The sequence below is a fragment of the Myotis brandtii genome, unplaced genomic scaffold, assembly GCF_000412655.1.
Source record: "Myotis brandtii unplaced genomic scaffold, ASM41265v1 scaffold847, whole genome shotgun sequence".
NCBI lineage: Eukaryota > Metazoa > Chordata > Mammalia > Chiroptera > Vespertilionidae > Myotis > Myotis brandtii.
The window spans coordinates 2,367,406-2,380,624 of NW_005371441.1; the positions used below are offsets into that span (position 1 = coordinate 2,367,406).

General features: G+C 42.1%; 1 protein-coding gene across 4 annotated transcripts in view; it reads left to right on the forward strand.

Moving 5' to 3' along the window:
• ARMT1 (acidic residue methyltransferase 1) overlaps positions 1-11,478 on the forward strand; it is a 138,518-nt gene extending 127,040 nt beyond the window's left edge. For all 4 annotated transcript variants that reach the window (XM_014532147.1, XM_014532145.1, XM_014532148.1 and 1 more), the window contains 5 exons: positions 990-1,190; positions 3,293-3,466; positions 6,322-6,564; positions 7,693-7,929; positions 10,191-11,478. In XM_014532147.1, coding sequence (XP_014387633.1) covers positions 990-1,190; positions 3,293-3,466; positions 6,322-6,564; positions 7,693-7,929; positions 10,191-10,376 — 1,041 coding nt within the window. In that variant the 3' untranslated portion in view covers positions 10,377-11,478. The remainder of the gene's footprint in view (positions 1-989; positions 1,191-3,292; positions 3,467-6,321; positions 6,565-7,692; positions 7,930-10,190) is intronic.
• The last annotated feature ends 1,741 nt before the right edge of the window (positions 11,479-13,219 follow it).

Sequence of the window (13,219 nt, forward strand, 5' to 3'; positions counted from 1 at the left end):
TTTGCAAGAATCAATTTGAGTTTCTCAAAGCATACCTGCGGTCTTTGGTAAACTTATGTTCTTGGTTTAAGGGAAGGTGAGGACAAAGAGCAACTTCACAGAAGGGTGGAAGCACTGAGCAAGTGAGGGGTCCTGCGAGTCTTGGGGCATTCATCAGAAAAGCAGTGACCTTATGTTATAGGAGGGGAGGTAATACTCAGACTGTCCTGCCTGCTTGTACACTGCCATTGACCCTATGCAGAATCACCATATTAAAATAACTTTGACCTTTCACATGTTCAGACGATAACATTGCCCCATAACTGTGTAGCCCAGAGGCAGCACCACTGACGGTTAGTGAAGGAGTAACCATACTCAATAGAAAATGGAAAAGGAGCTTGAAGCAATGCAGGCTGGGGCACAAGTGGGTTTCCAGTTGTGAGTAGATGAAACAGAGTTTATCCTCGTATTATTATTTTCACTTATTGTATTATTTCTCATATGAACACCTGTCAATCTACTTTTGCCCCACCCTGTAGCTTTGTGCTCTTGAATTCAGATAACTTCTCAAGGTTGCTTATCAAGATGAACTCACTGCATAGTCTTTAAACCACTACATATGGTAGAAGAAGAATGATACTTATATAGTTTTTTTTTGACACTTGTATAGGTTTTAAAAGTACTATCTGTCTGAACTCTTTTTCCAACTAAGCTTTAAGATTCCTAAATTAATGGCAGTTTTAGGGGTAAGTAAATGTTATCCATAAACATTTATGGAGTAACTTATTTGAGGAATTAGATAAAAATTAAAAAGGCCAATCAAAAGTATTTTATTAGGTAATGGATACAGATTTATTTCAAATACATCGATCAATTACCTGTTTCTCAGTCCATTTTTCTGAAGAATCTGGATGTTGTTGTTATAAATAATAGCTGCTTGCACTGAGCACTAGATTTTAACACTTCAGCGCATCGAAAACAAGGCTTATTCTTGTTTTGTTTGTTTCCAGATGGTTTCCCAGCTTGAAGCCCAAATATCTGAGCTTGTTGAACAGTTGGAAAATGAGTCTGGGTTTCACCAGAAAGCCCTGCAGAGAGCCCAGCAAGCTGAGCACAAGCTGGAGGCCCTTCAGGGTCAGCTGGCACACCTGGAGGGGGAGCTGGTGTCTGGAGATGTTTTGCGAGACAACCTGAGTTTTGAGAAACAAAAGGTAATAACCGGAGGGCATGTCCATGGGTGGATGCATCTGTTGCACTGTAGTATTTTACCTGAAATTATTCTGAATTTTGCAGCAATTCCATAGATGGTTACACTCTGAATCATGAGTAAATTTCAAGGAACAATGGGTATTGTTTTGAAGTCTCTTCCTATTGTTTGGCACTTCCTTGATTCAAATGAAATCTAATCATTCAATTATATCTAATTAAACTTAACGAATATATTGGACAGCTGTTATATATGAGACGCTGAAGGCTTGGAGGGTAAGGTATGAATGCGTAACTCACGATTCATCTTAAATGGCTCATCTTCAATAGAGGAGCCAGTCATTCAAATAATTTGCTGTACTAAAGACTATAAGTGTATAACAGGGGTACTGATTAAGAAAGAGCAACAGGAGCCCAGTGGAAAGAGTGATAGCTTCTGTATAAAGGGATGATTTTACAGGAAGACGATAGTTGAGTTGATCGTTGAAGGGTAAGTAGCATTTTAGTGGGGAGAAGGGGCAGATTCCGCAGGTGACATATGTGAGGGGCTTTAAAGAACAGGTAGGAATTTGTCCGGCAGAAGAGTGGGGAAGGGATCTGAGGCAGAGGGAACAGCAGGAGGGATGAAGGAAGGGAGGTGTAATAGGACTGTTTAGAAGACGAATGAGGCACAAAGAGACTGGGCGAGGCCAAAGGTGGGAGGTGGCTCTGGAGGCAGGTAGGGATAATTGAGGTAGGTCAGGCCCATTACTGGAGGCTTTATCCTATAGGTAATGGGAGGCATAGAAGGGTTTTAAGGAAAAGAAAAAGGTTTTCTGAAGGCAGAATGGCTCTGCAGTTCCAGACACTGAAGGTAGGGAGCCCAGTTGGGATTCTTAGAAAGTTCAGATCAGAAGATAATAGGTTGCAGGTTTGATTCCTGCTCAGGGCATGTTTCTTCATCACATTGATGTTTTCCCTCCTTCCCTCCCTCCCTCCCTCTTTCTCTAAAATCAATAAACATATACTTGGGTGAGGATTAAAAAAACAATGGATTGCTTCAGTTGTCAGGAATTTATATTTATTTAAACATGAAATTGCCCAAGTTATTGCCATGAGAAAAAAATCTCAAAGATGGAACCCAAATCATGGAATGATGATACAGAAAGCACATTGATCGATTTGGTTATCCAGCAAGTACTTAGTAGACATTACGCTACATCTGGCATGGCCAGCTGAGCCACAGAAATCAAGTGGAGGAAGGTCCCAGAACAGTTTTGTCACTTTAACCTGTTAAAATGTGAACTTTGCCCTACCTGGTTTGGCTCAGTGGATAGAGCGTTGGCCTGCGGACTGAAGTGTCCCAGGTTCGATTCCGGTCAAGGGCATGTACCTTGGTTGTGGGCACATCCCCAGTAGGGGGCGTGCAGGAGGCAGCTGATTGATGTTTCTCTCTCGTCGATATTTCTAACTCTCTATCCCTCTCCCTTCTTCTCTGTAAAAAAATCAATAAAATATATTTTTTTAAAAATGAATAAAATGTGAACTTTGACTTTCCTGATAACAACTCCATTTTGGAGTGTTGTTCCTTTAACTATATGATACATTAACAACTCTTAAATACATTTTCTCTAAAGCAAAAATGTTGTCCAAAGGTTGTTTGTATAGAGAGTGTTGTGGCAACTGGTTAAGTCCTCATTTTCCACTTTTGAGGCCTGGGCCACATAGGGTGGGAAAAATTTCCATGGAAGGTCTGGATGGGTGGATGCCTGGGGCTGGATTAGCCTAGCAGGGTCGTGGTGGCAGCAGCATGTAGCAAAGCAGAGAGATGGAGAAATAGTTGGGAGCATGCAAATCTGTCATGTGGCAAGGTTAAGAAGAGTGTATAATATTAGATTGAACATCAAGGTCACTGACCAGGAGAGTCAAGAGAATATGGTCAAGGAGCAGGACATGGAGCTGGCAGGGTGGGTCAGGAATTCGTTACCAAACTTTGGTGTTGGGGGGCCGGGCTCCTACTGGGTTTAATGAGAACTACCTATAAATTTGGGAGAAAGGGGAGGGTTGTGTGAGATCGCCTGTTAACTTTATTTTTGTGTCCCATTTTCATTTTTGTTCTTGGGTGTAGTATCTTAAATTTCTGGACCAGCTCTCAGAGAAAATGAAATTGGACCAGATGGCTGCTGAACTTGGTTTTGACATGCGTCTAGATGTAGTTTTAGCTCGCGCAGAGCAGCTGGTACGCCTCGAGAGCAATGCCGTCATTGAAAATAAGACTATCGCCCACAATTTACAGAGAAAGGTAGGAGAGGTGGAAACTTGCCAATGTTGAGAGAATGAATATCTGTGAAACTTTAATATTGAAATATAACTTACTGCTACCGTATTATCAATGTGGCCAGGAAACATGATTATAATAATATGTGTTTAGAATCTGTTTCAAGTCTGAGTGATGGCAGGTATCACCTAAGGTTATGTTAGACTATGAGTAATAAAGACCCAAAGTAACAGTGGCTTAAACAAGTAGAAGTGTTTTGTTTTTCTTCTGTTGCATGAATTCCTGGAAGTAGGCAGCTTAGGGCTAGTGTGACAGCTCAGCTCTGTGAAGTTTTGAAGGAACCCAGCTCATTTAAGCTCATTAGTCACCCATCCCTAGGGTGGTCCTTATCCTCATGGTTAAAAATAGTTTTTAGAAATATTATATCTGTATTCCAGCAAGAAAGTTGGAGAAGGAAGGGACGCAGGAGAGGGATGCAAAAGAGCAGACATGAGCTGTCTTAAAGGAGGTTCCCAGAAATTGCTCCATGAGCTTGTGTTTATGTCCCATGGAATATGTTCTGATGGTTAAAGCTAGCTGCAAGGGAGGCTTGAAACGGTAATCTTTACTCTGGCTAGCCATTTACCTAGCTGAAAAACGTACTGTTTCTATAACTATAGGAGAGGAGAATTGGGGAACAGTTAGCCGTCTCTGCCTTTGTAAAAGCTCTATTAGACTAGAAAGTAGAGAGAGAAGAGATTTTCATTCACTCAAAGGGAGAGTTAGAAACAGTTTAGACTAAATAAATGAATGCATGAAGAGGATAAAAATATAATTATTAGTTATGTAATTATTGGCATTGGGGAAGGAAAAAGGAAAACACAAATGTATCCTTATAATAGTTCTTAGGAGAAAATTCTGTGGTAGAGTTACAGTGTGCAGGCCATGTAATGAGTCCCATCTGGGTTCCCAATTTGGCTCCGCCAAGCTCTGTGACCTTGGGAAATTGTATTCCTCTCTTCCTCTCCTCATACTGAAGATGGGCATGACACCTCCTTCAGGAGGTTGTACATTTTTAATAAATAACATTTTGAACTCTTGGCTCATAGAAGATGCTCTATTTACATTTGACCTCTCCATGTACTGTATCTTTGGGAATATTTTTAAAAGAAAGGAGACAACCCCTGTTACCATCAGAGACATTAACTGGAGCTACAATTTTTTCTGAAGTTTCCCTCAGATAACTGAATTTTTTGTCAATATCTAATACCATTTTTTCTTAAGTCTTGTGTAATTATTAAAATTACGCGTGCACAGAACTTGCTAGTGTAAATTTGCAATAGAGTGGACTTCAACATGAAGAAGCTCAAGGAAGGGAGGTTAGTCAGAGAAATATTGAAGCGGCCGTGTTACAAAGGGTTCCGGGCAGGGACATTGCTGTCACCGTTAGGCAAGACACTCAAGCCCACATTTCCATTAGTTCTTCACACCTCTGAACACTTAATAAATGCAGTCAGTAATGGGGGAAAACGTGTCCTAGCTGGTTTGGCTCAGTGGGTAGAGCGTCAGCCTGCGGCCCAAAGGGCCCTGGGTTCGATTCCTGTCAAGGACATGTACTGGCCTGGGCCCTGGTAGGGGCTCATGCAGGAGACAACCAATCAATGTGTTTCTCTCACATTGATATTTCTCTCTGTCTTTCCCTCTTTCTTCCACTCTTTCTAAAAATCAATGGAAAATATCCTCGGGTGAGGATTAAAAAAAAAATTAGGAAAAATATGACGTTCCTCAGCTCTAACATTCTATAATTCTACACGATTCTCGTTCCTAATTTTTGTAACAGATGAAAGAGGTTTCTGTACTTAATATTCCACTCACTAATTGTGACATGTGAAGCCCACGAGGTTTTTTTTCTCCTCTTAGAGCCCACAATCTTTTTCTAAAAACCACTATAATTTCCTTCATCAAGTTTAATTGTCAATGATAAGTGCTGTTTCAGGACCTGCTTGGTTTGTGGATGGTATAGGCCAGGCATGTAATAAAGACACTGACGAACTCAAACTTCCTTCAAGTCCCTTCTATTTCTAAGATTTTCAATATATAAACAAAGCTTTAAAAAACGTTTCCCTGGTATCACTTATTCTAAACAATGTTCCTTGGTATCGCTTACTTTATAAATATATGAACTTTAAAGCAAGCTAGACTACTCACATCCTGAGGGATGGAGATGAGTCAGTCTAGGTTTTTGGTGCTAATTCGCACCCTGTCTTCTTTCAGGAAAGACCAGGGCAAGTAGAGTTGCTGTGGGGTGTTGGAGAGGATTTTGTCTCTTCGGTTTACTATATTCTGCCCTTGATAAGGCAATTTTAGTTGTTTTAAAAAATATATATTTTTAGTGATTTCAGAGAGGAAGGGAGAGGGAGAGGGAGATAGAAACATCAATGATGAGAGAGGATCATTGATTGGCTGCCTCCTGCACACCCCACACTGGGGATCAAGCCTGCAACCCAGGCATGTGCCCTGAATGGGAACCAAACCTTGACCTCCTTGTTCATAGGTCGACGCTCAACTACTGAGCCGCACCAGCTGGGCTCATTTCCATTGTCTTAAAAGCAATTTTACATTTTTATTAGATGAACATTATGTTGGAGGGAGTCAGGTGTTGAGAGCCTATTTCTCTGTGCATTTTCTCTGGCTGTTCAATCTCATACTTTGCAGCTACAAAATTAATTCTTCAAGAGATAGAAATAAAAATGCAATCAGGAGAAGGAATCTAGTACAATTTTTTAAAATGATTTAGCTATGAGGCTTATTGAAGTGTGGACAAAGATCAACATTATCTGAGTAATTCAATTATGTTTACTGGCTGTTCAATGCAAAACTTCCTGTTTGTGTCAAACCAGCTCAAGACCCAGAAAGACAGACTGGAGAGCAAAGAACTGCACTTGAACCTCCTCAGGCAGAAAATAGCGCAGCTGGAAGAGGAGAAGCGGCTGCGGACGGGCCTGGCTGTGGAGAGGGACGAGGCCAATGTCACCACACGGAAGTTACAGAAGCAGGTGGAGAGGCTGCAGAAGGAGCTGAGCGCGTGCCGGGAATCGAACACTGAGCTCAAAGCCAAACTGGCTGACACCAATGAGCTTAAGGCAAGTGCTCAGCTTCGCTCCCTTGTTGCTTTTTGCTAGTCACCATACACGCTTCTGCGAAAGAGTGCCAGCCTCATCATGGACACGCCAGAAAAAAAGATGAAACCTTCCCCTGATTTTCTAGAGTTGTGGGAAAAGTGCAAAAATTACACAAGTCAGCATATTAGCTCAGGTTAGTGGCTCTTTCATATTTGAAATAGAGCTGTAGTTGCTGTGGGAAGAGTCACTCAAACAGGGTGATGTTAAGTCCAGAAAATAAAAACACATCTTTAAAATGAGGGCAACTATGATTTTAGGGATCATGTAGGGTTTCATGATGTAGGAATTTGCGTAGGAAGAAATGAGAAGAGTCAGGCAGGTGCCGGTGTGCAATGTTGGTCTCTGGGAGTTGAATTGTAACAAGTAGCGAGGAGGGTAGATAGATCGGGGCGACGTTCTTCCTGGATTTGAGGTGTCCGATTTCCAGTGAATACAGAGAAGTAAGGAATTAAAACTTGAAAGAATTTGGTCCAGATATTTCGATGGCATGAGTATGTAACTTCATGTGCACAGATCATATTTTCAATGTTATTACTTGCACGTCACCAATACTGATGATCGCGATGTCCTGGCTCCTTGCAGACACGTGCGCCTCACTGGTAAAGTCAGAAGACATTTCCCCAGAACAGTGCTGCTGTAGATCTTCCTCACAGCAGTGATGCAGCTTGCCCAGGGGATGGGAGGCGGGGCCTCCTTGTGGTAAAACACTGTGCTCTTCCTAAAGCTTCCAAACCAGGCGTGACCCATTGGGAGAGGCAAAAAGAGCCAGTTGCTTTTGCCCAGGGAGCTCATGGAATCTGCACACAAGAACCAGCAGGCCTCATTTTAATATTCAACTCCAGAATCACGCTACCTACCATCTTATCTCATTGATTTTCCAAATAATGGTACTCTGATATGTTGTTTATAAATGATAGCTGTCTTAATACATGTTCATCCCGCACATGTTTGACAAAATTTATATAAAGATTTCATTCTTTACCCATAAAGAAGTTATGAGTTCAGTGAATTCCATTGACCTATGACTTATTTATGCAGTTTTTCTAAGTAAATACACAAGAGACGATCAGCATTCTCTTGTCTTCTTAGATTAAAACTCTGGAGCAGACCAAAGCCATTGAAGACCTCAGTAAATCCAGAGACAAACTGGAGAAGATGAAGGAGAAGGCTGAGAGGAAGCTCATGTCCGTCAGGTCGGAACTGGACACTACTGAGCACGAGGCCCAGGAGGACAAGGAGAGGGCCAGGAACACGATAGAAGTGGTGACCAGCGAATTGAAGACGCTAAGGAAATCTCTGGAGGAAGCAGAAAAGAGAGAAAAGCAGGTGGGTAGACACCTGGTGATGAAACCTTCCTACTTAGGAAAGATAGGACAATTCCAAAGCTTGATCATTGTTCACACATTTCTTCATAAACAATTTACTGAACATTCTTTTTTTTAAAATATATTTTATTGATTTTTTTACAGAGAGGAAGTTAGAAACTTCCTACAGATAGAGAGTTAGAAACATCGATGAGAGAGAAATATCGATCAGTTGCCTCCTGCACACCCCCTACTGGGAATGTGCCCGCAACCAAGGTACATGCCCTTGACCAGAATCGAACCTGGGACCCTTGGGTCCGCAGGCTGACGCTCTATCCACTGAGCCAAACCGGTTAGGGCTGAACATTCTTTTTTTAAAAAGCATATTTTTATTGATTTCAGAGAAGAAGGGAGAGGGAGAGAGAGAGACATTAATAAGAATCATTAATTGGTTGCCTCCTGCATGCCCCACACTGGAGACTGATCCCACAATCTGGGCATGTGCCCTGATGGGAAATTGAACTGTGACCTCTGGTTCATAGGTCGATGCTCAACCACTGAGCCATGCCAGCCAGGCAATTTACAGAACTTTCTATATCATTTCAACGTCTCTGCCTGCCACCTAGCATCTTTTTTTGGCATTAAAAGAACCATTATGATTTATTCCACTAAGAAAAGTAATTCCTATTTTCATGGCTCGGATTGTAGGAAAGAAAAAGACATTCTTATCAAAGCAACGGAAAGCCTGTGAAAAGCCAGGTTCTGGTTATGGGGAGGTTTTTATGATGCTCGCTGATTGCTTCTGGAGGTTGCATCATCCCACATCTTCTGATGGTCACCAGGGCTTCAGCCCCGGGAGGTCAGGATAAACCTCATCTCCATAGAGATCAGCTGCAGGAAATAGTCCCAAATCTCCAACGGTGGCACCCAGACTTGAAGGCCAACCAAACCCAGATGTAAACCATAAAGCAGGTCTTACTTGCTCGCCAGTCCAAGGAGGAGAGTGTTATCTGGTGAGCACATCAAAAGGTCAGGCAGGAAGAAGCATGTACCGGGCAGCCTGACCCCCGATGCTTTGGCTTTCATCTCACTCTCTGGTGCTCCAGGGGCCCAGCGTGGACTCTGATCCTAGGATATTTTTCTCTCTGTCTGCCTCTGCTCTGGCTCATGTGTCAGGCAGGGTCGAGGAAGGCCAAATGACGCGTGAGCGCTCTCCGAGTCAAACCACTCCAGAATTAAGAGCTTTGGCCATATTTGAAAGGATGGGGAACTTCAAGGAAACCTTTTCATCAGGGAGACAAGGCTGGAGAAAGCGTTATGTTTCCCAAATTGGACTCAGCGTAGGGAGAAGGCTGGGAAGCGAACAAGCATAGGGTGGGAATGTTTGGAAGGCAGATCTGGATGTAATACCTGTCTTCAGGGTAGATCACACCTCTCCTAAGATGGAAGGCACCTCTAGTGAGGCGTCGCCCAGCTGTCCCTGATTTATCTGCTTCTGCTTCAGCCTGGGATCACCAACCAGTCTGTGAGAATTGGAAGGGGTGTGAGGCACATTTCCACCATTGTCTGCAGTCCTCCCCCTACCCGCCTCGGTGTGTGTGTGTGTGTGTGTGTGTGTGTGTGTGTGTGTGTGTGTGTGTATGTGTGTGTGTGTGTGTGAGGGAGTCCCAGAGAGTCCAGTGTTATGGTCATCTGTCTGATGTGATTTGAGTATCATTTAGAAGCCCTTCTGTTGTCATGAGCTCATAACTTTCTTGCCATTTGTTCCTCCTTTAGTTTGAGAGGTTCATTGCCAGTAACATTAATCTAGAGCATAAGGACTTATGACCATGGGCACGACCACACTACCATTTGTAAAGCACTTCCTAGTATGCAGAACACATACACAACCATCGTTTCATTTGGTTTAGAACAGCCCCGGGAGATAGGTCTGTAGTTATTCCTACCTTGGAAGCGAGAAATGAAATCTTAGTTAGGTCAGAGTCTTGTTCATGGTTGCTTAATTGGGATTCTTGACTTGGTAGCCAATACCACATGAATTGGCTCATCAGAAAAGTGGTTATGAAATTGCTGAAGGTTGGTGCCTGAAAGGACTTCAGAGGTAATTTATTAGGCTAGCCTTCTTATTTTATAAATGAGAGAACTAAGGTTAATGAGAGTAAGTCACTTAACCTGCCTCATGCACACCTGGATTTTCCATGTTTTTTGTTGTTGTTGCATTTAGCTCAACAGTAGTTGACACATTTGCTCTCTCAGTTACTGTGTTTCTGTTTGATATTCCAGCTGGTGGACTTTAGGGAGGTGGTTTCCCAGATGCTGGGCTTGAACATGACCAGCCTTGCTCTTCCTGACTATGAAATCATCAAATGTCTTGAAAGACTGATCCATTCCCATCAGCATCACTTTGTCACCTGTGCTGGCCTCAAAGATGTGACTACCAGGCAAGACAGGCACCTGCAAAGCCACTGAAAACTTCTTCTTTGAACACTGGATCTCTTGAGCTAAGGCACGGGACACGATGCTCAATTGAACAAATTCTCCAAACCTTTGAAATTTGATCAGTAGGTGAATATTCTATATTTTGGTGATAGAGTGAGAATCCATCGTTGACAACAAAGAATCTCAAAGGTAGATAAATGTTCGCCACTAAAAACACCTGGTATTTCATTTGTTGGCACTTTGGGACCCAGAAGAATTCCGCTAGATTGAATATCTAGAACGAAAACTGTCGGTAGAGAATTACTACTTATGGGGTATCACTTATGACTCAGGGGCTTTAGTACCCAACTTAATTCTCATAACCACCACACAGAGAAGTTTTAATGTTTTTATTTCACAACCTCTCTGGGGCTCTGAGAGGGTGTCACCTACCCAAGATTGCAGTTGGTTGGTGACAGAACCGGGAGGGACTCTACGTTGACTCAAAAGGCGTGTCTTCTCTGCTACTCCACCATCCTCCAGTTTTTCCTGGCTCCCTGTGTTTTGGTGACAATTGCCTGCATATAGTCAAGGCTTGCAGTCCAGAAGTAATTAAGGTTTATGAGTGTAATCCACATGATTTCTTTAAAAAAGAAATGTACCTACTTATTTGGATAAAACATGCATAGTCTGAGGTCCTCTAAGAAACCTATGTGTTTTCAAATGTTGCTGCCAGATTGCATTAGGTGGTAATTTTTTAATGTTTGAACAGGGCTGATCTCAGTACTTTCAAAATGGAGCCGTTAACATGAAACCGATAAGATGAAGACAGCCTACACAGTTTTATTTACCAATATATCAAACACAGTCATAGCGAGCCTACTTTTTCAGAATCCAGATTTAATTATGAATATCTCTCACTTTCTGTCTTCTTTTTAAATTTCTATTTCACAGATATTTTTCAGGAATTTATATATTTTTTTAATTTCAAAGAGAAAAACGTGTTACTCTTTTGGGTGATTATCATATTTCTGCCACATCAATTTTTTTTTTCAGTCCTTGAGAAAAGCATTGGTGTCTAATTAAAGGAGAGAGAAAAGTAGATTATAACCAAATATTATGAGAAAATGAAAAGTCTAGCTCAGCTGGCGTGGCTCAGTGGTTGAACATTGATTCACGAACCAGGAGGTCATGGTTCAATTCCCGGTCAGGGCACATGCCCAGGTTTTGGACTCGATCCCCAGTGTGGGGCATGCAGGTGGCAGCCGATCAATGACTCTCATCATTGATGTTTCTGTCTCTCTCCCCCTCTTCCTTCTTCTCTGAAATTAATTTAAAAAATGTATTTAAAAAGTCTGGATGAGAGGAAATGAGTTCGATACTTACAGGTTGAACGACAGGCCACACAGAGGGAGAGTGACCAAGGATGGCCACAGGGGTGGGTCACCTCTGCCGGCTTCTCCTTCATGAACAAGGACAGTATGAAGTAGTGTTTCACAACTGAGGAAACATGCCTGCCCAACCCCGTGAGGACAGGAGCTAAGTGTGCAGCAGGCAGGAGAGGCAGCCTCGGTTTCCCCGGGGAAGGCCTGCGGTCTCTGGAGCTCCCCACATGTAGTCCAGGTGCGTGGCTGCTGCTGTGGGCCCACACTCAGCCACAGTGGAGGCGGTGGCTGCACCTCTGGGTGCCTGGAGGATGGGGATGCTGAGAGGCCCTGGGTGGCCCAGACCACAGAAAGCAGTCACGGTGGTGGTGGTAGGGGCGAGGGTGGGAACATTGATTTTGTACATTCTCCAAATGCAATCTTTAATAAACTTTTTATTTTCTCTGTCAGTTTATTTCTACACTATTCAAAAAATACATCTAACAACATCACTTTAAAGACATATGCTGTTATAATATTGTTTTTCCACGTTTGACTTATCATTACTTATATAGCATGTCTCCAAAAAATGTATACACACTTCAACAGCTGATAGCTTAATTTTGAAAATGAAATACATTTTAATAAACATGGCCTTTATAATTAGTCAAAGTGTGTGTATTTGTTTTTGGGGGGCACCCTATATTTCTAGATTTCTATGAGGCTCAGTATGGTCCATCATTACTAGTACTGCACTTTCTCCTTATAATACACAATTCATTCCATTTATCTGAATATATGTTTATATAACATTCCCAATATATGACTCAAACATATACACAATAGTCTTTAACACATATATAAAAATTAAAAATGTCTGAACATAACCCTTACAGATTTCTGATAGAAAGCATACCATCATATGGGATAAGAAAAATAGATTCTGTCCGTGTACATAATCCACGTGCACATTAACTATCTGTCCTTTGGACAAATCGAGAATCGCTTTAATAAAGCCATGTCTTCCTGGTTAAATTGCCTGCTGGCTGTTGGCTTTGCCTTGGTGCATCTGTCCTAGAATTGGCAGCCAGCATCACATTCTTGTGTCAGACTGTGTTCTTCCATAATACTCATGTATATTTTATGTTGTCCAATAAAATGCATTAGGTTGATGTGACTTTTCTAAATAGAGTTTTAAAATATTTAACACAAACTCTTCTACCAAATACACTTGAGCGATAATTGCTACTGAGGCCATTATTCTGGTCATTGTTGAGACATTTAAATAATTGCATGAAGTATCTCAGGGAGAAAAGTTAACCTGATTTATCTAAATTTCAATTTTACCTCATAGTCTTGTCTCATAGATGAATAGCGAGTGATTCAAGGTCAAGGTGTGGTGGGCTTAAAAGCTGTTAAAGAGCCCTAACTGGTTTGGCTCAGTGGATAGAGCGCCGGCCTGTGGACTGAAGGATCCCGGGTTTGATTCTGGTCAAGGGCATGTACCTTGGTTGCGGGCACATCCCCAGT